A 25,904-nucleotide genomic window follows, 5' to 3' on the forward strand; every position below is an offset into this window, starting at 1 on the left:
AGGAGGAAAAGCAAATGAGAGCAACTGCTTGTGAGACTGACAACCTCAGCATAACATTGAGCTACATGTTGCTTTCCTTGGGCTGGGAGCAGGCTTGGCAAACGTTAGCAATCAAGCCATCTGTATAACTGGATCAGATTTTTCACTATCAGAAGGAATCAATTTATGGGATTGTTTTGACAGGCATGTAGGGGAATACAGAACATATAGTTTTCATCATTGTTCTGTTTTTTTCTCTTGTTGCCTTTGACATTGTCCACTGGCTTTTATTAGAATTTGAGCTCTATTTAGGTCAATATGCAGAGCTGGCCATGCTGCCAGTGTCACTCTCTGCAGAACTCCTCCTGTTCATTCATTTACATGTTTCCTTCTTGTTCTTTATCCAGAAGGGGAAGCTTTGAATGCATAAATCATTAGGTCCAGGTCAAAAATAGACATTCCATTATTCAAAGTGGTTGTTCTCATTCATCAGGTTTGTAGTTTATCTTGGGAATTTCCTGGAAACATGACATCCATTTGTAGCGTTGTTCCTATAATTGCAGCATGAAGCTGTTCTGGTATTGAGATTGACATCCAATAATTCAGAACTACTCTTTTTTTGAAGTGGTCTAACTGGCCATTCATAAGGCACATCTAGTCCTTAAGACTCTTGCCTCCTACTGCATTTTCCTGGCATCTGCAAAGATGCCTTAAAGGCATCTGGAAGGCTACTAACTCCCCATTGAGGGAGAAGTTAACTTTACCTGAATCCAGATGTTCTAAATATGCTCTAAAATCAGCAAGATGTGCTCTAAAACCAGTCAGATCACCTGTGCTGAAAAGGTTTGGAACAAAATTTTTGGTAGGGGAATGAGGGAAGTTTTTATGATAACTGAAAGTTAATTTTTGGGTTGCATGGTTTTCTCTACTACTATTTCTCCATATTTGATAGGGAGAAATATATATTGTCTTTAGAGAAAGCCAGTAGTGCTGGTCTTTCTATTCTTAGATCCAGAAGGGATGAAGGTCAAATAATAACAGTCTTTTATATAATGATACTAGGCATCTGACAGAGAAAGTTGGCATCATTGCCTTCATTTTATGGATAGTGAAATTGAGGGTCAGGATGATATCGTGACCAGGGTAACTTGATAGATCTCTTCCAGATGAAGACATATTCTGTTTCTCATTCATAATTTATTCAGCAACAGATGTTTTCTCACATATAAAACCACTGAAGACAGTGGGATTGGATAGACAGATTAAAAAAAAGGTTAGCAAATGCTATACATTTTATAGCAGTGACTGAGAGGAAAATCACTTATTGGGATTGTTCTCAGTTGTGTCAAATTTCTGGGACCAGATTTTAGAGATGGCTCCTCATAACTGCATTTTTCTTATAAGTTGAACAAATGAAAAATGGTATCTTTAATAGGCAATAACAGAGGAAAATTATAATCTGATGTTCTGTTATTTAAATTACCTTTGTATGTGGATTGTTCCTTAATATTTCTCTTTTAAGCTTCCTCACTGGGAGAGATTTACATATTAGAAGATACAGAATATTATTTTCACCAAACAATCTAATTTTCCTGTGTTCAATGTCCAGTACACTTTGTGGAAACGTTTTAACAAACAATTGCATAAAGTTGAGCTCCCAAGTCCACTCCTGAGCATTTAAATGGATTACACTATTTCTCAGAAGTGCTCGGTAGCTAACTGAGCTACTAATTGGAGATACTTATTCCTGTACTTTCATTTCAGATTAATCTCTAAATAAAATATCTTTGTAGCCTAGATCTGATTTTTTTTTTTTTGTTAGACAAAATTCCTGATGAAGTTATAGGGACCTGATTGGTTCATGATCATTTTAGCTCAGACAAGTAGGTATGGATTGGATTATTTATTTTTCACTTGGTTAAAATGCATAGGGAACATTTCATGGTTATGTCATAATGTTAAATCATGGCATCAGAGTCTTGCACTGAGTCATTTCATCTGAAGGGATAATATAATTCTACCATATAACACTGGCTATTCTTAGCAGAGATATTAAGCCATATTCTCCCGTGCAAGATCTGTGCCCTGAAAAGTGAGATTAAACAAAAGCAGCAGTGAAATATTTTGCAGATGACTCTGTCAGACTTTAAAGCTATATATATCTACATAAACCCTAACGGAAAAATTTATGTTTCATTCCCCATTTATGTCTTCATTGTCATTAACCTGTCAAACAAAGTATTTTCTACAAATAATAAGAGATAGAGATTGAGTGAGACAGAGTTCCGCTACTGGTTCAGTAGGGTCTTAATGTGTCAACTGAAAAATAAGATTTAGGCTATCATTCACAGATTGAGATGGCATTAGAAGTTAAAGCAATGGAAGGAAGTTAGTTATAAATTAATTTTCTGTACTTTCTGACTGTCTTTTCATCTTCCAAGCTGTAGAGAACTGGAAATGGAAACCTAAAAAGGACCTCAAAAGAATTATTTTTAACTATGAGATATATCACATGTTGGTTTAGCTGCTATTATCATATCATAGCACAGTTAACTTGAAAGAAAATGCAAAAGAGAAATCTACAGGAAGTGAAATGAGAGAAAGGCAGGAAACCCAAAGTAGCCAGTATCTCAAGATCTCAGCTGGCAACAGTTCTGTCACCTGCAAAAGATGCTATGCCATCCAACAGTCAATTCTTCCTAAAGCAAAAATCTAAATTAAAGGTGATTAGAAACCTTCAAGGCAATCAAAAAATATAGTGGTAAAATCAAGAAGAACTGTTAGAGATATTGCAGGAGACCTTAATTTTCTTTGATGTAAAAAGTGACAGCCAACCTTAAAAAAACTTAAAAAGCACAGATAGCTTCCATGAGTAAGTATTTTGCTGCTGCTTTTTTTTTTTTCTGGCACATGCTTTGTATTTCTGAGGCCTCTATAAATTGTGATTTCTCTTCTAAGAGTTCACCGTTACTACTGTACTGAAATGTGTTAGCATAGGTTTCTGAGAGAAAATGCACGAGTTGGACCTCATGTTGTGGCATGTCTTGAAATTGAGTGGCCGTAAACCAGAGAATCACTTTGTGCTGTACGGCTCCATGTGCCAGCAAGGACCATCACCAAAAAGAAGTTTCCCTCTCTTGTTCCCCTTTATAAGGAATTGAAATTACCATCTTGACAGTTCAGAAAAAGTAGTGTGAACCCTACCTCCACTCTTAGCTTTCCTCTGTGTCTTCGGTCTTGATAAAATAGTTTCAGCGTCAGGGTTTTCTAAAGAGTCTTCTTTCGACTATTGCAGTTTCTGTCTGGATTATCTCACTATTTGTTCCTTATCTGAACCACTGTTTTTTGTCTTTCTTTCTTGGTGTATATATAACGCTTCCCTTTGAATTAATTCAAGCTGAAAACCAAGCATAGTATGTGAAAGATCACAAATAGAGGCTGTTCCATGAGTACTGTGTACTTGCACTGGGGATGTGTGGAAGGACCAAGGGCAGGAGGACAGATGATGTTTGCAGGTTGTCTTCTGGTAACAGTCCTTGTAGAAACCTGAAATCAGATGGGTGATGTTGATGTATGATGCTGTTGCAAGGCAGGCTAGTGTGCTTAACACTGCTTGTGCAAACAGTGTGTTCTCTCTATGTAAACAAAGCTAAAGGTAATCACTGTGCAAGCTGTGCAACACTGAGCAAAATGCAACACTAAATTAAAGCAAAGCAGAAATAGTGCGTAGAATCATGTTTTGGCATTTTTAGAGAAAGGTTTTGAATATTCAACTCTCCTACAATACAACTGTCACAGAACTGTAATAAACAGTACTAGTATGTATCAATATTAAGAAATTGGAAAAAATGTATTGGAAAATATTGTGTTATAAGTGAATAATTTTTAATGTGAATCCTCAAATGTGGTAGTGTGATCAATAGTAGTATTGGTACCAACGTACTGGTTCTGCAGCTTTCCTGAGCTGTTACGAATGCCGATTTCTTAGCCTAAGAAACTGCATGTGAATTTGTGAACTTGTGTGTCTTAGTTTGGTATTGCATGAGAGTTATTAGGACTACTCCTGGATGCTCAGACTTGCAAAAGAGTGGCCTTCCAAACCCGTTTTCTCTCTATTCTCCACCATTCTTTCTTTGTTGTAGAGTTTGAATGCTCTGATTACATCTGCCATGGCTGTTGCTGCATTGGCTTGTAGCAGTATACCTTGTTATTGAAGCTGAGAAATGGTTTTTCAGGGAAGGAGGGGTAAGCAGGTGGTTGAGCTTTTACAAATGAGACTCCCTTGGTAAAAAAATGGCGCCGATGTATGCAGCAGGCATTGCCTGCACTGCTGTGTAGACTTGCTATTTCAGTAAAAGCCCGCTTGCTGACACCAATAATTTCCATAAAATTTAAGCCAACATCTTTGGGAGAAAAGATTTAATTAACACATAAGCCCCTGAGTCACTGTGACAATCTGCTTTCATAGTGATGGGAATAATCACATTTCTACTCACTAACAGTCCTTGAAATACAGGGGTTTCATGAATCTATAGTACTTTTTTTTTTTTCATTACAGAAACAACCAGATTCTTTTGTTACTTTCACACAAGAGCATTTCTGTCTTAGGCATCTAGAAAAACTCCAAATTTATCTGGTGCCTTGAGGGGCTACCTCTGCTTGTGTGACAGGAGGTCTCCTGAGCATTTTGGGTTAGTAGCATGAAGGGAGGCTGAGCAATTCCATTCTAACCGAGATCCACATGAGACATGCCATTATTTAAATAGAGGTGCCTTTAGGGCAGTATATACAGAACCCAGTACAATAAATAAATAAATAAACTGTGCTCATTGCAGACAATAAATAAAATTGTGGCAATGATTACCATGATATAAGATTGGATTAAAAAGCTTTCACTATGAAGCAGAAATAACAGCCTAGGTACAGAGCTTGGAAAAAAAAATATCTTTTTTTCCCCTTAGTCCAGTTGAAAAGATCATGTCTAATAGTACATACTTTTTTGACACCTCCTTCTCCTACTTGTTATAAATCCTTGAAGGAAAAAGTGCAGAACCTTTTTTCCCCTAGGTTAGTCTCGTCAAAGATGTTTCTGAATTACCATGGCATAAGTTAGATAAGTATCAAGATCATAAAGTTTAATTTCATGGTCTTTGGGGCTTTATAATGTTACGAATAATTCTATAATCACAATTTAGACAGAGAATGTTGTATCTGTTGTTCTCACTAGACATTGTTCTATCATTTCCTTATCTTTTTACTTTTTTTAATACATTTGGGTTTGATTCCACAGTTCCAAAAAACAACTAAACAAGCTATGATCTGTATATTAGGAACAGAGTGTTCTTAATGCATCTTTAGAGTTGTAGCAACTCTAATAACCCGAAATTTTTGCAAATATAAATTTTGCATCTAGATAAGTGCTTTTTAAGATGATAGCAGTCCTCTTGTGTTAGGCTTGATTGCAGCCTGTTTTCTAAATTAAAAAAATGTAAATGGGGCATTGACAAAGGTTAAAAAGATTTAAAGTGGGTTCTGCAGCAGTGCATCCACACACCAAACTAAATCCTATGTATCTAATCAGTGTCCTCTGGACTGTGTGCCTTACTCCATTGTTTACTTTCAAATCCGTAATAATTTTGTATCCCTTCACTGGGTGAAGATTCATTTTAGAAACTAATGAATTTAAAAATACGCTTTTCCCTTGTCCATTTGATACTGAGCCTGCAATTTGACTTTCATTGTTTGTTTCCCTCCTTGTCTCGTCGATCCTTTTCTCTCTTTCTGTCCTTTTACTTTATTACATTTTTTATTGAGGACTGAGATGAACTGGTTGCTGCATCGTGGGCCCATTACACTTCCTAACAATTCCATTTACACCTTATTGTTTGTCTTATTGCTGGAAAATTCAGGTGATTCATCATGCCTGAAGAAGCACCTGATCCCAATTCCCTTGGTATCATGATCACTATGTGACAGGAATACAGTTAGTGGTGGCTTTCAGACTCTAAGAGGCCAAGGTGATAACTCTTTTGGGACTTTTAGCCTCTCAAGTATTGATGAGTTCCATTTTCGTAATGCTCTGTTTTTTTGCTCCCTTTCAACAGCCCCCTGAGCGTGGAAAAGGGCTTGGAGTTAATAAAGGAAGTGGCAGATATCCTGAAGCTGCAGATGAGTGCCTTCGATGATGTCAAGTATGTACATGGAATTCACCCCTTTTTATTTTATTGAATTCCTCACTGGTTTCGAATAGTTTGTCTTATAAGCAAATATCTATTCTTTAATGTCAGAGTTAATGAGAGTGTGCAATAGACAATAAAGAATATCATTATGATCTTTATAATGTCCCCTACACTTCCTAAGCTTCTGTAGGGAAAAATAATCCAATCCAAGTGCTGTAGAAATATTACCACCCTTACTTAACAGTTTCTAGGTAAGGAAAGTCCTGTCAAGGGTCATTATAGCCAGCATTGCTGATTGGAGTAATTACATCAGGGATGGATAAGAACTTGGTTTCCTGGCTTTGAGTCTGGCATATAGCACACTAGGTCATGCCGCTTGGTCAGCTACTCATTTAACAAATCACAGGGCATTCAGCTATGTTGAACTACTGTTTTCCTTATGATCCACACTAGTGATTGCATGTTGATTTCCTGAACTAGGAGATTATGATTTGCCATGCGCAGTAAAAAAATTTAGATTAGGGATTTTCTGAAATCATTTTGGGTAGGAACATTTACTTCACAAAACTTAATTCTTCCTTGTTAAAACAGAAGATAAAATTAGTTTGATACAAAAGTAGTGGAAGAGAAGGGTCAGCTGTGGGAGGGTTTGACAGCTTGCTTGAAAGAAGTCTCATCTTGGTGCACAGAAAATAACTGATGTCTAGGTAGCATCCAGTTCCTGCCTGTGTTTTAGAAGGCTTGAGGCTGCTTGTTTTGGCCCGTGAGTCAGGTTGCTGAAGAGCATCATCTTTCTCAGCCTTGCTTGTGCTGACATCAGCTTTTGTTTAACCTTTGGTTCCCTTGTAACACCTTGTTTTAAGTCACAGTCTGAAGGTGTTTCATCTTTGGTGGAAGTGTTTATTACTATCTTGAAAAAAAGATTTACTCCTTCTACTACTGTAAATGTAGGGAGAAATGGACTACTGGTGAGAAAGTATTCTTATAAACCTGTCAAATACCAGACATATTAGCCTGAGTAGTATAGAAGGAAAATATTCCTGTATTTTTTTTTTCTAAAACAGTTCTTCGTATTGTTGAATGTCTTTTTGTTTGTATTTTATGAAATGCATTTTTTATGAAAACTGAGTTTTGAAATAGCAAACCCCAATAATATTATATGTCTTCCTTGTAAAGAGAATTTGCGTTCTTGATGGAATATTAGCAGATAAAGTCTGCTGCACATTTAAAGTGGTAATCCCATGGAACAATTTCTCTGCTGGAATCAACTGGTTCGGCTTCATTAAGTACATTCATTTACAGTACAAGAGCACTTTCACCTACCTTTCTAATTGTTAGCGTAAAGCCTTTTGGTTATTTTTTATCATTTGATAAATCACAACATTGCAATTGGCAGGTTGTAGATTCATTCTCTAATGAAAAATATCCCTCCAGTGATATAGCTAGCTATGAACAAGATTTTCTCTTTTTTTAAATGTATGTCATTGGGGAAGCTGCTTATTTTTCATCTATTAATATGCAGTCATATGACTGTACTGAAAGTACTTGTATGGTCATTACTTTAAAATTGTGTTATGAATTATAGTAACTCCAAAGAGGACTGAGCATTCTGTCTATCACCACAATATTTTTAAAAAGTATTTTGTATTTTTAAAAGTTCTATAAATCTGTTATTTGGGAATGTTATCCCAAATCTCAAGTGAGTGAAGAATTCATCCATAAACTTTCTTTATGCAAGAAAATGAGATGCAGTGACTCGAATTAAACCCATGAAATGCTAGAGAAATGTGGAGCTGGCCAGTAGATGTAGCAGTGGTAGAAGCTTTAGAAAAAAGCCTTGCCAAGTAAAGAATTAACACTTTTTAGATTTATTCTTTTGTCATCACACCACAGTTATCAGTGGCAAACTTTACGAATCTGAAGACCCTGTTTAGCTTCTGAGTGGCCTCTTGGAGACAGGTTTCAGGAAAAACTTGATGTCATGGCTAGCCCTAATGCACCATTGACATTTCAAAGTGTGAGAATGAGGCCTCTCAGGAAATACGACTTAAGGCATCATGGGTGACTGAAATTATTTTTATTTTACTGGCAAGTAAAAGTACTCTTTTTCTTAAGGAATCTTTTTTTAGTTTTGTTTTTTCATTTTGGTTTTTTGTTGTTTTTTTGTTTTTTTTTTTTTTTTTTTGTTTTTGTTTTTGATGGGACATTATATAGAAAAAGCTACTAATAAGCCTGAGACCAAGGATTTATGAAAGGGGTGGAAATATAACATACTAGTCTACTTTGAACTATGAGCTAATTATTAGCCTTGTGTAAAATTCTCAATTCTCCCTCCAAGAATTCTGAATTATGAGAAAGTAATACCATAGGTCTGATTTTTTTAGACTACTGCAAAGATTTCACAGTACAGGCATCTTTGTCAGTGACATGGACAGTGGGATTGAGTGCGCCCTCAGCAAGTTTGCTGATGACACCAAGCTGTGTGGTTCAGTTGATACCCTGGAGGGAAGGGATGCCATCCAGAGGGACCTTGACACGTTTGTGAGATGTGCTGATGCCAACCTTATGAAGTTTAACCATGCCAAGTGCAAGGTCCTACACCTGGGTCAGAGCAATCCCAGGCGCAGATACAGATTGGGCAGAGAAGAGATTCAGAGCAGCCCTGCAGAGAAGGACTTGGGGGTGTTGGTCAATGAAAAACGTAACAAGAGCTGGCAGTATGCGCTTGCAATGCAGAAAGCCAACCGTATCCTGGGCTGCATCAAAAGGAGCGTGACCAGCAGGTCGAAGGAGGTGATCCTGCCCCTCTACTCTGCTCTCGTGAGAACTCACTTGGAGTATTGTGTGCAGTTCTGGCGTCCTCAACATAAAAAGGACATGGAACTGTTGGAATAAGTCCAGAGGAGGGCCACAAGGATGATCAGGGGACTGGAGCACCTCCCGTATGGAGACAGGCTGAGAAAGTTTGGGCTGTTCAGCCTGGAGAAGAGAAGGCTGTGTGGAGACCTCACAGCAGCCTTCCAGTATCTGAAGGGGGCCTACAAGGATGCTGGGGATGGACTCTTCATCAGGGACTGTAGGGATAGGACAAGGAGTAATAGGTTAAAACTTAAACAGGGGAAGTTTAGATTGGATATAAGGAAGAAATTCTTTACTGTGAGGGTGGTGAGGCACTGGAATGGGTTGTCCAAGGACATTGTGAATGCTCCACCCCTGACAGTGTTCAAGTCCAGGTTGGCCAGAGCCTTGGGTAACATGGTTTAGTGTGAGGTGTCCCTGCCCATGGCAGGGGGGTTGGAACTAGATGATCTTAAGGTCCTTTCCAACCCTAACTGTTCTGTGATCTTATGTTAATGAGAATCACAGGGTTAATTTGAAAGTATAGACAAAGCTATCTCACAAGAATAGCATAAAAAGAACTGAGGAGAAAGGGCTATTTGTGAGTTCTGAAGTTCTTTAAATTCTCAATTAAGAGTTCCTGTATTTTCTCTGGAAAAAAAAGGACAAATGCATTATTACCTTTAGTTAGTTTTGTCTGGAAATATCTTTCTCCTTTATATTTTTCTTTTTTTTCCCTTGCTTTGGAGTTTGGTAAATGAACAATTGCTTTTGCTGTGAATTCCTACTGATTCCCATGTTACTTCTTGATTAGTTGAAACATGGTAGCAATCTGCTTATCTTCTCACTTTCACAATTCTGCCAATTTTAAGGGATAGGTTGCAATTCACAGTATAGCCTCAGGCTTGGCTCTCAGTGCATTCAGTCCACTTCTGCAGTTGGTTTGTTGTCAAGTTTGCACTGACATAAACTTTGCTCACCCTGTGAAGCAGATGAGTGGAAATAGATCTAGGGAATTCGTAATTAGAAATATTTCAACATTGAAGAAAAGATCCAACATGTTAGCTGTCACTTTTGGATACAGCCTGGATCTTTATAGAAGTAATAGTTATGCTTAATATGTTTTGTTAATGGTTATGTAGCTGTCAAATAAATTCCATTATTTCTTATTACATCATTAGAGACCATTAAAAGGATATTAGCATGCTGATGTAATTATGCAAGCAGACGTAAAATTACTATAGTTATGATTTTATAATATAATTATGGGTGTCCAATGCCCCATGTGATTGATTGTTGGACCGGTATCATGAAGTCAGATGGATAGTGATGTTAGGAGGGTTTGTATTTATTTTAAAAAAAATAATTTTACCACTCCACAATCTGCAGCGTTGCCCTTCTTCATGTAATTGCTGTTCTTCGTGCATTAAATACTAAACTTACAAACGTGAGAAGTTATCAAGAAACATCCATATATAATAAAAATACTACGATCCGTAAGCTCAGCTGTAAGGGTAGTGGAAAAGACACTCAGAATCCATAGTCAAAGCCATTGATTAGAACATAGACGACTTACTTGTTTTTTGATGAGAATATAAATTATTTCTGAATTTTTATAATGTTCTCATACTTGAGGAATGTACTGAGAACATTGCTAAGGGGACTTTTCAGCACTAAGCTTAGCTGAATAGCTTTGTCTGGAAAGAAAACAGATTATTCTGATTTCATAGTGTTTCAAACCGCATAGCCTACCATTCTCAGCCTCCAGTTAAGAGTGAGCTTTTCAGCTGAATATCACATTCTCTGACAGATAGTGCAGTAACACTGACTTTATTCTTTTCCTTCTTATTTCTCTCTTTAACCTTGTATGACTTTCCCTATTGCCACTGAAGAACTCTCACTCTAGGTCTCTCTTTTTCCCATGTTTTGTTCTACTGCTTTGGTTTCTTCCATCAATTCGTCTTAATGGGCATCTTTTTTAATTTTTGCCATCTAAAATACCTGAACTCAGAACTCAACTATCCCTTCAGGAGATGCCATAACTTGACCAACAAGTGTGCCTATTTCCATATCTCATTTTTCAATGGAAAACATGTAGCAGGGCACTATATATTAATTGCATAAATTGATGTTTAACTACTGCTGTTGTTGAAGCATAACAAAAATCTTGGTTTGGTTTGCTGGTTTTTTTTGTCTGTTTGTTTGTTTCCTACAGTGTTCTTCACTACACTAACAAAATGCTTGACAAGCATGAATTGATAACACTTAACTCACATGAGATATCAGGTATTATTAGGACCATACAGAGCTGGAGTTTTGCATGAAGAGATTAACTTTAAAGCATTTGCTAATATGAGGTGTTCACTCTGATGTCTCAGATTATAACTTATTCAGTGTCTTCTGTAAAGATCTTCACACACTGAGATAGAGATCTCGTTGTCTTCAGTTACCATTCTGAGTGTTCAGCAGTCCAAGTCAGCTCTCAGTTTAGACAGTTATTTGGTCTATAAAAAAACATTGCCTGAAATTACTTGGCTTCAAATGAACTGAGTCTGAATCTGAGCACTGCCATCTTCAAGTAAGGGAAAATGGATGATCCAGGAGAACTACAGACCAGTCAGTCTCACCTCTGTGCCTGGCAAAATCTTGGAGCAGATTGTTCTGGAAAGCATGTTAAAGGCACATGGAAAACAACAAGGTGGCTGGTGACAGCCAGCATGGCTTCACTAAGGGGAAATCCTGCCTGACCAATTTGGTGGCCTTCTATGATGGGGCTGCGGAACTGATGGGCAGGGGCAGAGCAATTGACGTCATCTACCTGGACTTGTGCAAAGCCTTCAACACTGTCCCACACGACATCCTTGTCTCTAAATTGGAGAGACATCAATTCGATAGGTGGACCACTCAGTGGATAAAGAACTGGCTGGATGGCCGCACGCAAAGAGTTGTGGTCAACAGCTCAATGTCCGGCTGGAGACCGGTAACGAGTGGTGTCCCTCAAGGATCGGTGTTGGGACCAGTCTTGTTCAACATCTTTGTTGCTGACATGGACAGTGGGATTGAGTGCGCCCTCAGCAAGTTTGACAATGACATCAAACTGTGTGGTTCGGTTGATACGCTGGAGGGAAGGAATGCCATCCAGAGGGACCCTGACACGTTTGTGATATGTGCTGATGCCAACCTTATGAAGTTTAACCATGCCAAGTGCAAGGTCCTACACCTGGGTCAGAGCAATCCCAGGCACAGTACAGGTTGAGCAGAGAAGTGATTCAGAGCAGCCCTGTGGAAGACTTGGGGGTATTGGTCGATGAGAAAATGAACATGAGCTGGCAGTGCACGCTTGCAACGCAGAAAGCCAACTGTATCCTGGGCTGCATCAAGAGGAGTGTGACCAGCAGGTCGAAGGAGGTGATCCTGCCCCTCTACTCTGCTCTCGTGAGACCTCACTTGGGGTATTGTGTGCAGTTCTGGTGTCCTCAACATAAAAAGGACATGGAACTGTTGGAGCAAGTCCAGAGGAGGGCCATGAGGATGATCAGGGGACTGGAGCACCTCCTGAATGAAGAGAGGCTGAGAAAGTTGGGGCTGTTCAGCCTGGAGAAGAGAAAGCTGCGTGGAGACCTCATAGCAGCCTTCCAGTATCTGAAGGGGGCCTACAAGGATGCTGGGGAGGGACTCTTCATTAGGGACTGTAGGGATAGGACAAGGGGCAATGAGTTAAAACTTAAACAGGGGAAGTTTAGATTGGATATAAGGAAGAAATTATTTACTGTGAGGGTGGTGAGGCACTGGAATGGATTGCCCAAGGAAGTTGTGAATGCTCCACCCCTGACAGTGTTCAAGTCCAGGTTGGCCAGAGCCTTGGGTGACATGGTTTAGTGTGAGGTGTCCCTGCCCATGGCAGGGGGTTTTGAACTAGACGATCTCAAGGTCCTTTCCAGCCCTAACTGTTCTATGATTCTATGTTTCTATGAATCTGAGGCAGAACTGGATGCTACCAGCAGAATTCAAAGTAACAGTAGGACCTGTACATCTTTATAGTTTCATACCTTGTTTCCAACATAGTTTCTGAAGTCTGATAAAAATGTAGTTGAGGCCCTGAAAATACTGGTCTTCTCTAATACTTGACCTCCATTCATCCTTGAATGTCAGGGATCCTCTTGAAAAAAACACTTTGACTCTTTGAACGATTTCATCTCTAGACATGAAGGCCGACAAGATTGCTTTTTTCTATTATGCTCTAGTATGTCCTTAACATCAACTATGTGTTTTTTACATATTTTTATGTAAACAGCAATCTAAAACAAGCTTGAATTTTGAATATTTATCATAAGGAATGCTACAGGCACATTTTTGCCATGCTTCAAATGTGTCTTTTGAAGTAAGTGAAGGACTAGAGATACTTTCCATGTCCTTTTCAAAGAAAAGGCCTTCCACAACCAAATAATACCTATGATTATCCTTGTTCTTAGAAAGGGCTGAGACATTTGGGCTGGAATAAATACAATTTGAAAAGCCAGCCAACCATCCCAGTGAAAAGAACTTGAACTGAGGAAGATATCTGAAAATAAAACCAAGTTTGGAGAAGCTTTAAATGCATTCAAATTGGATGTCTTGGGCAGGCAAACTTAAGATTGGAGCTCCTTGCCTCACCTATTATGAACATGTGCATTGGCTGTAGTATCCTAATAGTTCTATATAGGTTTTCTTCATTGTTTGTCATGTTATTTTTCTAACACCTGAAAAACTCAATCAGCCAGTTAATCAGATTCAGTCATCCAAAACCTAAATACTGGAACAGTATTTGGTATTTTCACTTCATCATGCTGATGGATTATGACATGTAGTATATGTATGCTCTAAATGTGAACAACTCAGGAAATTATTGGTAGCTTGAGAGGCAGGATAATATGAGAGAGGATTACTTAAGCACTCTGCAGTAGTTGGACAGGTAGTACAGTATCTTGTTAGGTTTGTATTTGCAAACTTCCCTCTGCTGTGCAGATTATCTGTGATTCCTTTCTCTTTCATTCGGTGTAATTAATCTTTTGTTGTGTTATATGTTAAGCACCTTTGGATTAATATTCTTGCAATATTTTTTCTAGATTGATAGATCCTGAATTCTGCCATCTGTGCCATTTAGATTTACTAAGAGGAATGTTCTAATACTGTGCTTATAAAAAACCATATAGTCCATCTTCTCTCCTTAAGATGCTGTAGTATAAACTTACAATAGATTGAATTTTTATTTCCATTCCATTTATTATCCAGAAATTAAGCAACATTTTTATTTAAATTTGAACTGTGCTATATGGTTGCTCTCAATAAAAAGATACACGTTTCAGAAAACTTGAGCAATATTTGTCATCTGTTCTATGATTTTAAATAGCAAACCAACAGACTAAGGCTATTTGCCATAATCTTGTTTAAAATGTTGTAAAAGCATAACTCAGAAATAATGGAACCACTTTTATTCAAACTTGACTTCTTCCACAGATTTAATGAGTCTAGAAAACAAATTGTCTGAAATGTACTGCTGTAACTCATTGTATGCAGGCTTTTATAAGAAATTACATTGTGTTTTCTGGTACATATTGTCTTATTTGACAAGTAATTTATAACATAAAGATACATCAATTTTTAAAGGAACGAGGATAAGGAAACAGAAATAAGGTGGAATTTTCAACTATGAATTCCTTTACTTAAACATGAGTGATTTCTCAACCTTAGCTTTACATTAGTCTTGTGGCTTTTTCCCCTGAGGTACAATATATTTTGTGTGTTTTTCTTTAATAAATGTGCATATAACCAAGATCATTTTGCCTTCTCCACTGTAACATTCGTGCTAGAAAAATATAAAAATACATTAAAATAACAAGAAGGATTTTGGCCTTCAGCATTTTATGAATTCTAGGTGACAAAACAGAAAGACCTTAAAAATCTAGGGAGGCTCTTATAAATAAAAATGTACAAAGTTTGGCTTTACATTACAACATTTCATCTCATTAAATTGGAGGATTTGCATCTTTGTAATCTAAAGCAGAATGAAATCCAGTGTTGTAGATACATGTCCGTGTACTCGTGGATCCCTACTCAAGATAAGGTTTTAACAGAGAAGTGAGCTTCTGAAGTTTGTCTATCTTTTTTTTAACTTCATATTTCTCTACTACTCATCTCTCTGTGTGGCTGAGAATGCCATCATATTCTTTTTTTAATAAAGTTCATAACCTTATAGGATAGGCAGGATATATTCCTTTGTTTCAAGCAAGTCACTGAATATGTGCCAGTGAATTTAATTTATATAACATTTCACATATTATTGACAGGTAACCATAGCCATTTTAGAAATGGGTAAATGGAAACTTAAGACAGTTTGCTTGATTTTCCCTAAGATGGTACAGAACTTGGAGACAGATATGAGAATAGAAACAGAGAACTGTGATTCTTACTCTTGAACTAAATCTTGGTCCACAAACAGAATAACTAATATTAGAAATGGAAAAAGTTTATCATGCAAAGTTTTGTTTAAAAGAATAGTACCTTATAAGAAATAAACCAAATTAATCTTACGTTTATGCCTTTCCTGATCCTCCTGCCCTTGGCTACCTGATCATTCTAAGTACACAAACACACTTTTTTTTTTTCCTCTCTTTTGTCACCTAGATGGATGGATGGATTGCATGAATATTACAGACCTGCTCACCCAGCTGAAAAAAAATAATTCTTCTGCAGTCTTTTACACCCTAGCCAGTAAATATCTCAAATCCAGGCCTATGAGTTGCATCATGACCTGGCTGCAAAGGCTTTGTATTCCGTAGGAGCCATAAAGGCAGTTGGAGCAAATATACATCTGTAGATGCAACCAAAAGAGCTGAATAAATTCCAATTGTATCTCCTTTGCAAAACAAATGTCTCTACCTCACAGCCAAAAGGGGAAGCTCAAGAACAAATGCAGTTTGTCTCCTCAGAGCCAAAGAAGCAGCAAACAGGTTTTTAAGAGGGCAAGCAGGAGGGCTCTGGTTGTAGCGCTCAAAGTTCTGTAGCTCTTTCATTTGGGGCTGTAGCAAGGTTTGGGTTTTTTGGTCTTAGGTTGTGCTGCCTAATCCTCATGAAAGAAATTTGTGTTCTATCTGGCTCCTATCAAAGCTATAAGCATGCTGAACTCTGCAAAAGTCCTAATACATGAGTCATGATCTTCATTAATTATTAAAAGCCACTTGTGCAAACTAAGCATAAGGTGACTATCATCCCAGTGGACAGATTTTATTTATTTAGTCTGTGATTGCTACAGACTCCCTTAACAACACAGGTGTGCAGAGGGTAAGTAGACCTGAAGTCAGTAAAATGCATTGAATGCTCACTGTCTAAAAATTAAAACTGTTGTTTGTGTACCAGGCAGACTAAGGTATAAAGAAGAAGAATGAAAGTGTAAATAGAAAAATAGAATATAATTAACTTTTCTTGTTGGTGGTGTTTTTTTTTTTTTTTTTTTTTTAATGATATAACTGTTTTTTACTTTAGCTTAAATCTTTGGCGAGTGAAAGAAAAACCACTGTACATTTAAGCAGCATGTTGAAACTAGTTTCCCACTTTCTCAGGGTCTGCACATTCTTTTGCTGTAAAAAATTATAGCACTTGTATGATTTGTTCTTTTAAATACTGTAATTAAGAACCTTATTTGCATGGCGGCCAATGCTGGCAACTTTCATGTACTCAGCATGTTGAAAACGTCAAGTTTCATGGCTTGTGACAGATTAATAGAAAAATTATTTTAAAACTCTGCAAATTATTCATAGATATTGAGTAATCATAAGAAGTTGCTTTTTGTGAAGAATAAAAATAGGATAAACTGAGCATAGCATCAATCTCTAAATTGAGCGTTGTCTATTTTTAAATCATTTAAATTGTAGGTTTAGCAAAATAATCTTCACCTGAGACGAAGCGAGTTGTAAAATCTTTAAAATACTCTTTCATTGCCTTTTGCACTGTAAATAGCAAGTGTACTTAGCAAGTGTACTTAGCACATTTTTTATGCATATAGATTAAATTATTAAAAGTAAATTAATCATTAATGTAAAATAATTTAAAGTCCATCATTTAGTATTGGTTGGTGTCAGAGACCCACCAAACATGAACTGCTGTTTTTGGAAAGCATCGTTTTCTGGACCAGTAATCTCTTTTCTGTGACTTTACTCTTGAAATTAATCGAATGACAGTAGTGTGTCAGTCAGAATACATTCCATTATTTGGACACCTAGTAGTGTCCTGTTCTCTCTCCTTGAAATGATCAGTGCTGAGTGAGTCATGGAGTGACTTCATGGAGCATCATTTCACAGAGAGAGGAGGGCACTACAAGGTGTCCAAATAATTACCTGATTTATGAAGGCTGTAGATGTAGCTTTCAGAGGTAAGTGAGCTGCTGTCAAATCCAGACTTAAGTTTTGTCTCCATATAATTACATTTGCAAGATGTGATTGCTCTGAAGCTGTCAATCTATCTAATCTTTGTGGTCTATCCATTACACCTCACCTGGCTGCATGGTGTAAACCACACTAATGAAATGCAAGTGGTGATAGAAAATCAACCACTAACTGGTGAGCACTGTATTTAATGTTTTTCCCTTAGAAGAGATTTTGCTTTCTCATCTTTACTGCTTGGTTATTGTCAGACATAAGGTGCACTGTTAGTAGAAAAAATCCTTAAATTTCTCTGTCTGTGCTAGCTATGAATTTAGTACAGGACCACATTTCTGTAGACAGTGTTGCAAGCAAACAGTTCATGATTGGTGTATATAAAGGGTATAAATATGAATAGAGAATATATTTTTGGCTGCATTGCAACATGTTGTGGAACACTGTGTGTCGTTCTGTAGTTTAAGGAGCATGTTAAGAGTTTCCAGAGAAAGGCTCAAGAAACTCAATTTGCTAAAAGGAAAAAAAGATTTTTTTAATTGATCACAGTCTGTAAGTACATACATGTCAATAGAAATGTGAGAATGCATACAGCTGTACATAGAATCATAGTATAGTTAGGGTTGGAAAGGACCTTGAGATCGTCTAGTTCCAACCCCCCTGCCATGGGCAGGGACACCTCACACTAAACCATGTTACCCAAGGCTCTGGCCAACCTGGCCTTGAACACGGCCAGGGATGGAGCATTCACAACCTCCCTGGGAAACCCATTCCAGTGCCTCACCACCCTCACAGTAAAGAATTTCTTCCTTATATCCAATCTAAACTTCCCGTGTTTAAGTTTTAACTCATTACCCGTTGTCCTGTCACTACAGTCCCTAATGAAGAGTCCATCCCCAGCATCCTTGTAGGCCCCCTTCAGATACTGAAAGGCTGCTATGAGGTCTTCACGCAGCCTTCTCTTCTCCAGGCTGAACAGCCTAAACTTTCTCAGCCTCTCTTCATTCAGGAGGTGCTCCAGCCCCTGATCATCCTCGTGGCCCTCCTCTGGACTTGTTCCAACAGTTCCATGTCCTTTTTATGTTGAGGACACCAGAACTGCACACAATACTCCAAGTGAGGTCTCAGGAGAGCAGAGTAGAGGGGCAGGATCACCTCCTTCATCCTGCTGGTCACACTCCTCTCGATGCAGCCCAGGATACAGTTGGCTTTCTGGGCTGCGAGCGCACACTGAAGCCAGCTCATGTTCATTTTTTCATCGACCAACACCCCCAAGTCCTTCTCTGCAGGGCTGCTCTGAATCTCATCTCTGCCCAACCTATATCTGTGCCTGGGATTGCTCTGACCCAGATGTAGGACCTTGCACTTGGCATGGTTAAACTTCATAATGTTGGCATCAGCCCACCTCATAAGCATGTCGAGGTCCCTCTGGATGGCATCCCTTCCCTCCGGCGTATCAACCGAACCACACAGCTTGGTGTCATCAATGTTTGTTCACTTCAGGTGCAAAATGAAGCAAGTCTTTGAACAGTAAAGATATTAAGGAGTGAAAGGTGTGACTTTTTAGTATTAAGTCTGGGTAATGATCAATATTCTCTACTCAACAGTTCAGAGAAGTTTTTTTGTAGTATGTCAGAACAACACATCCTTCACAGATTTCCTGAATCTGATGTTTAGTCAGAGACCTGCTTATGTAATATAAATAGAGTATGATGCAAAGCTTCACAAAATATATTTTAGTCAACATTTGTGGTCAAGAATGTTGATGAAAACCTGAATTAAGTAGTCAATGAGTTTACAACTGGTCTGAGTAACAGAAGAACAAAATAGCCAGTGTACATTTCTTAATCCATTTATTTATTACATGATAATGACCAGCCGCAATTTTCTGCCTTTGCTTTGCTCTGTAATTCATGTTGTATAAACATACTGTATTACAAAAGTGCCTCTTTTAATTATGTGTTTCCCCATTAATTTGCTTTGACATAAGTATGTTTATATGCCTGTATATATCACATATACAGCAGTATGAGCATTTTAATTTTTCCAAAATTGAGAAGGTGAAAAGGAGGCTTCAGTGCAATATAAACAATGGACATAAGCTTCAAATTCCTAAACAGAGTAAGCACAGAAATGTGTACACATTGTAAGTCATTAGTTCAAGCCCACCAAACATTTCCTGAGACAATTACCTTCGCTGCTATAAAATTTACTTTGCACAATCCTCTGGAGCGTTACTAATTGCTTTTCTTAACCTCCAGAGATTAAAGGATTTTGAAATGAACATATAGACAAGTAGTGACTCTAATTTCAAAACTAAGCTTTATTAAGGCAAGCTCTGTTTTATGAAATAGGGTCATTAAGAGAATGTTTAATGTTGGAAATATTCAATCCTTGTCTCCTCATCCTCCTCCAATCTTAAGATACTGTGCTCTGCTAGTGTTTTCCTTTTAAATACAGTGGTATTTTAAAATACAGCAGTGCAACCTTCATTCATTTCCATCTGGCATCAGCTCTGTCTTCAAGAATACACATAGCCATGTTGGCACTTGTTTCTCAAATCCTTTTCCACTAGGGGGTATGATAGACTGTGACTGTATTTCACAGTAAACCTTCTGTGTGATAGCGTAACATGAAAGTATACACATGTGGGGGCGAAGAACAGGCATGCAAAGCTGGGTACATAATTTATGGAGATTTAAATCCTGTCATTCATAAATATAATTATAACCTACGGCTTGAAAGTGATATGGACCTTGCCATATTGATCATGCTTAGGCTCTGTTTATTCAGATCACTTGTTGACAAGCAAAATATCAGAAGAATGTTGTTAGTCAGTAAAACAATTAATGAAAGGATATACTTCTATTTTGCACAAAGAATATTGTTTGTTTCTGTGCATGTTGTATACCCTCCCACCTTCAGATGGTAAATATAAACCCAAGGGGAGGGCATATTATTAAATCAGCAATCAACCTTCAAGTCATTTTGGTATAAACACTGTAATTATTTCATCTCTAGTAAACAGAATGTAAGACAACAGCACATAAGGGTGACAATTTGCAATATGCTTTGAATGTCTTTGTTAAAAAACCTAAACTATTATGGCTGAAGGCAACATTATTGAAATTGAAAAAAAAAAAAAGAGCAGAAGTTGTGACAGCCAACAGAGGGGGTAATTAGTCAGTAAATTTCAAGTAATAAATTTAGCAGGTCATTGCAGCAGACCTTACATTTTGCATGGGGAGAAGTTACTGTTTATTAACCTTGAAGCCAGAACTGCTTACCTTTATTCAAAAAAGCATCATAACAAAGTATTAGAAAAAAATGATAAGTGTGATTATGATAGTATGGTCCAGATGCCTTCTAAAACTCACAATCTTCTCCTATTTAGGTGGGTGTAAGTTCATTTATGTCAGAAGAGTCAACTACCAGTTTACATAGGTGTAATTGTAGTAGCATACAGCTTGGTGGGGAAAAATAGACAGAAAATCAGAGGTAAAATATAATCTTTCTAGATTAAAAGTGTGACTACCTAACATTTTTAATCTCAGTTGCAGCATATGCAGGTCTTGGATGTAGGCTACGTGTCAGCCTGGACATTGGGGTTTATATTTCTGATTGCTTTCACCTACAAAGCTAGAGGGGGGCTGGCATGATGTAATCTGCCTGCCAGGAGGGATTCCTCTGCTCACTGCTGGCACCTTCCCTGATGTGTGGGAATGGTTTGTCTGCAAGTCATCAGGTCATAAACAGTCGTGTGCACTTTAGGGAGCCTCCATATTTAGAGTTATGTAAAGACAATTGACATTAATGTTAGCTGGGCTTCAGAGGGTTTGACAGCCACAGAAAAAAAGCCGTCTCATCTATCTAATTTAAAGTTCCTGGTTAGGAAGTATCAAGGATGCATTTTATGTATCTTAGAACCTTTTCTCAGGCTGGTTGCCCTCTTGTTAAAAGCTTTTTAAAAATATTTTGCAGTCAAATAATCACTGTTTTTGTTTAAATGTTCTCATCCAGCACATAATGAACAGCGAGGAATTCCCCAAAGGGCATCTATTATTATTGAAATGTTTATTTATTGAGTGCTTTTGCCAGAAGCCCCCCATGAGAAAATCTCATTTTATGAGCTCCTGAAGCAGTCAGTTCCCAAAACATTGAGCAGAAATGCAATGTTGACCAAGTAATCTCAAGGTCTTTTGTTTGCTTTTAAAGAAACAGCATAATACCAGTATGCAAAAAGTTGTGACAAGATCTGTTTTATTTTCTGTATTTTTAAAATATTCCTAGTGAAGCTGTGCTTATGTGATGCTTGGGAGATTCCTTACCTTCAAGTATTTAGTTGCTACAGTAGAGAAAAACAGTTTCCCACATAGTAGCATAGGAGGGAGTATTTTCAATGATCTGTGATTTCCTCTTTCCTGCACAAGAACAGTGTTAAACCAATATCATCCCACTTGCATAAGGAATTTTTTTCCCACCCAGTTTTTGCTCTTCATTTCCCTAAATTTTCTCATCAGCAGCTCTTGCGGCAATGTGAACATGGGCACAACTTGAATCCTGTTGTGTTCCTGGATTATCCAGGTGGAGTCACTAGAGAATAGTGTGATGATCCCTGCTAGGCTTCAGTCTGAAATCCGTGCCTCTCACTGCCTGAGCTGGATCACTGAAATGATCCAGTTTTGATTTGTGCTGTGAAGTGCATAGCTGCAGTGAGCAAGGCAGGAGGTCAGCTGAGGAGATAGTGAGCTCTAGGCCAGAGGTAGAAGCGAGAAACTCAGGCAAAGGAAGAAGGGAAGGAAACTTTTTTATGTCTTTGCTGATAAGGCTGGAGTGTAACTACGCTGTGCTTGAAAGTTTGTGTTGGTTCCATGTTCTCGGCTATAAAGGACCGCGCAGTGTAGATTTTGGGGGGAAATATCTGAAGGTTTTCTTTTTTCACCCTATCTTTGTCATTGGACAGCTGTATACTAGGCTGGTGCCTGCTTTTATTTAAAGCAAACTGTTAATTATACTGTAAATGTCTGAGAAGCCAGAGAGGAATCATCATGTCTCTTAGGCTCGCAATGCAGAAAGGACAATGCAAGATTAGTTATATTCAGGGAATAGCATCATGGAACTCCCAAATGCCTTTTACGGCTGATTATGTCAGTGTTAGTGACAGAATTGGGGAATGGCCTGAATTCTTGTAAAGCAGTTATCTCAAATAAAATATACTTTGCAATTGTTGACTATTATACTCTAAAATACTATTTAAACTATGCTGATAAATGCTTTATAATTGCCTAATATTATTAAAATACATTTCCTGTACATTAATGACTTGGCATCTGGAGTGTCCTTTAGCAATAAAATCTCTCTGTTTTCTCTTTCTCTCCCCACCCCAAGAGTATTTAGAGAAAAATGATTGATTAATGACAGTTCCTATTAACTCCAGAATAAAATGTGCACAGTGCATGCTTTGCTAGTAAAAGATTAAAAGATGCTTCTTAGTCTTACTCTGATTCCCTTTTTGACCTCAAAGTCTTATAGTTAATAATAATTTTTTTCTTCCTGAAATGGAAAAAGTTTAAAGGTATTTCTGTCTAGGATATATGTGATACTATTAAGCACACTTCATTAACTGCGCTCTATTGTATGAATGCAAAATATTAACATGTTAGTAAAGGAATAATTTAATACTTCATTTCAAGCCATATAACATAAATATTTTTCAAGTTCTTTCTTTTCCAGACTTCATTTTCTCATAAGACACAGCTATAGGAGGTCAAAACACATTGCAAGTATGGTTCCAGCCAATGTTCTTCACCATTTAAGCAGTGCTATTATTTGTAGTATGAATTTAATTCTTTTCACTGGTTATGTGAATAATAAAAACTTAGGAACTCACATAATACATAGTATGTAATTAAATTTTTATAACAGTACCAATTTGTGCTTTGTTGAGCCCTTGTGCTCTTCTCCTCTGTATATTACAGTTTCTATAGTCTCCTGGAAATTTTCTTCAAAAATACATTTACTTTATTTGTGTATGTGTGTATTTTTCTTATGTTTATCATAGATATGTATTTTAGCGTAGTTTTAAGCTCATCAGAACTGATATTTCTCCATTCCTTTCATCAGATGTGCATCTAAGTTGGACATTATTAGGATGGGTGGAAAATTAATGCAATATTACGTATATGGAATTATTTTTCTTTAAAATGCACCATGAAAATTTTTGTGAAACCCTGAATAGTTTGCTCTACTGTTCTTCATCTGGCTAATCAGTAAATTTGTCAATGCCTTACAGATTTTAATGCCATAAAGAACTATCAAGCTGCATCCAAAAAGGTTACCACGGAGTCATCATTTTCCCTCATAAATTATTCGAAGAGGTGACTACCCCTGTTGTTAAATACTTTGTGGTATCTTTTTGTTCAAAACCAGCCATTGGATCAGATATGTCCAGAATCTTTTCCCCACACGTATTCTTGCAGAACATGATCAAGATAAATATTCTGAGTTTCTTTACAGTCCCTCTGACTTACAGTTGTGACAACAGGACTAAGCTTTTATTGATGTTAGGCGTATTAAATTTGAAATGGCATATAATCTTCTTTGGATGCTGAATTCCAGTGATGATCTACGCTGTACTTGGGTGAATAACAATTTAAGTGCCTCCATTTTACTATCTTCATAGCAAGAATATTATTTACAGGAGTGTTCTGTTTTGAAGTTTGGCTCATATTGTTGAAATTCTTTCAGACAGACACAAGATAGACATAAGAAACCATGAGAGGTATAAAAAATGTATGCAAATGTAGCTAATGAAGCAAAAGGATGAAAACTAAATGGTATCTTAATAGGTTCTCTTTAAAAACCTATTTTGATAAGGAATATTATGCCTTGTCTCTTGATTATGAATCTTACATTTTTTAATAATTTCTTCCAGTGTGCTGGGACCAGCTGTGACCTTCAGAGTGCACTCAAACCTTGAAAACATTTCAACCGCAGATGTTGCCAATGCAGCAGGTAAGTCCTTGTCCTCTGTTCCCAAACTGTAACCTCCCATGTGTGCGTTTTCGTGAGCAGTAGCATTACAAACAGCACAGAGACATCTCATTCTCCCAGAAGATTGACATTTAAGAAGGAAGATAGTCAAGAGGTGAGTGGCACATACGGGAAATTGAAGTGTAGCATCTCTGAGTCAGTTAAAACTGGCTGAGTCTTCTTTGTTTGTCAAGGAAATGGATTAATTAAAGACTTGCAGTCAAGGCCCAACATGGTGAAAAACTCCTCAGTGTTGTCATGAACTCGTAACACCAGATTGGTTATTTTTAAATGAGGATATAATACCTGTGCTTTTTCCAATACTTTTTTTCAGGGAACAATAATATTACTAAATCTTAGCTTGGATTTCTGGATCAAAAGATGGTAGAAATATATCTTTGTGTGCTGTTTAGGTAATTTCAATGCAAATTAATTTTGGGAGTAAATGTGTTTCTGGAGCCAACTACCACTGTTCTAAGGACTCTGGTTGGCTTCTTATCAAGTTGTCAACTAGCTTCATTATGAAGTTTTCACTGCAAGAAATAATTCATGCAAAGTAACTAAACTGCTAACCAATTTACCTCCAAATTACTCAATTTTAAAAGTTTTTTAATGTTTTAAAAATTTTGAATAAACAAGTTGTAAAATTGCTTGAAAAGAGAAACAAAGAAAGTTAATTTAAATCCACACTGGGAGCCCAGGATTGTCCATTAAGTTCTCCTTTTGCTTCACCATGGATCAATTTAGTTATAGAAAGAACTTCATTAGTTCACATGCCAGAACTTTCCTGTGCAAGACCTGTAGAAGAAAGGTGTTGTTAACTGGTGATTAGAGAGTAGCAAATGTGATACAATTTTTCTTAAAAGGGTTTAACATGCCAAAAAGCCATAGATGTGTATTGGCAAAACTAGGAAATATTAGCAATAATTATTTAATTATTTAATTATGGTAACCTGAATGGGTATGATATACCTGTAAAAAATTAATATGTCTTTTTTATAGCAATGACCTGCCTTGTAAACCTGTTGAATCTCTGAAGGGATCAATAAATATGATGCAATTGGTAAAGCTTGCCTGGATTGCCAAAGACTTTTAACAAGTTTTTTCCCTAGAAGTTTCTAAGGAAACTAGTTGTTTCTTAGAATGTGGAATATGGAACATGAACATGGTTGATCAGTAGCTGGTTAAGAGGCAAGAAGCAGAGATTAAGGATAAATTGTTTTCTCAGGCTAGAGATAGCAGAAAAGTTGAAGGGCCTCTGCTAGTACTGTGCCATTTAACATACTTATAAATGAGTTGGGAAAGACAATGAGCAGTATGATGAGAAATCCTGCTAATAATATTAAACTATTGACAGTTTTAAAGGTGAAAGTTGATCTTAGAATTATATAAAAGCCTTACCAGACTGAACTCAAAATCACAGATGAAATTAATTGTAAACTAGTGTAAAATGCATATGGAGAAA

The 25,904-nt window shown here is 37.3% G+C and overlaps 1 protein-coding gene across 1 annotated transcript in view; it reads left to right on the forward strand.

The window, feature by feature from the left end:
- Nucleotides 1–25,904, forward strand: part of PTPRN2 (protein tyrosine phosphatase receptor type N2) — a gene marked incomplete at both ends in the record, with an annotated part of 676,226 nt that overhangs the window by 284,695 nt on the left and 365,627 nt on the right. The window contains 2 exons of the mRNA XM_080609627.1: nt 6,084–6,170; nt 24,342–24,421. Coding sequence (XP_080465753.1) covers nt 6,084–6,170; nt 24,342–24,421 — 167 coding nt within the window. The remainder of the gene's footprint in view (nt 1–6,083; nt 6,171–24,341; nt 24,422–25,904) is intronic.

Source organism: Psittacula echo, assembly GCF_963264785.1.
Source record: "Psittacula echo genome assembly, chromosome: 2".
In the NCBI taxonomy this organism is placed as follows: Eukaryota; Metazoa; Chordata; class Aves; order Psittaciformes; family Psittacidae; genus Psittacula; species Psittacula echo.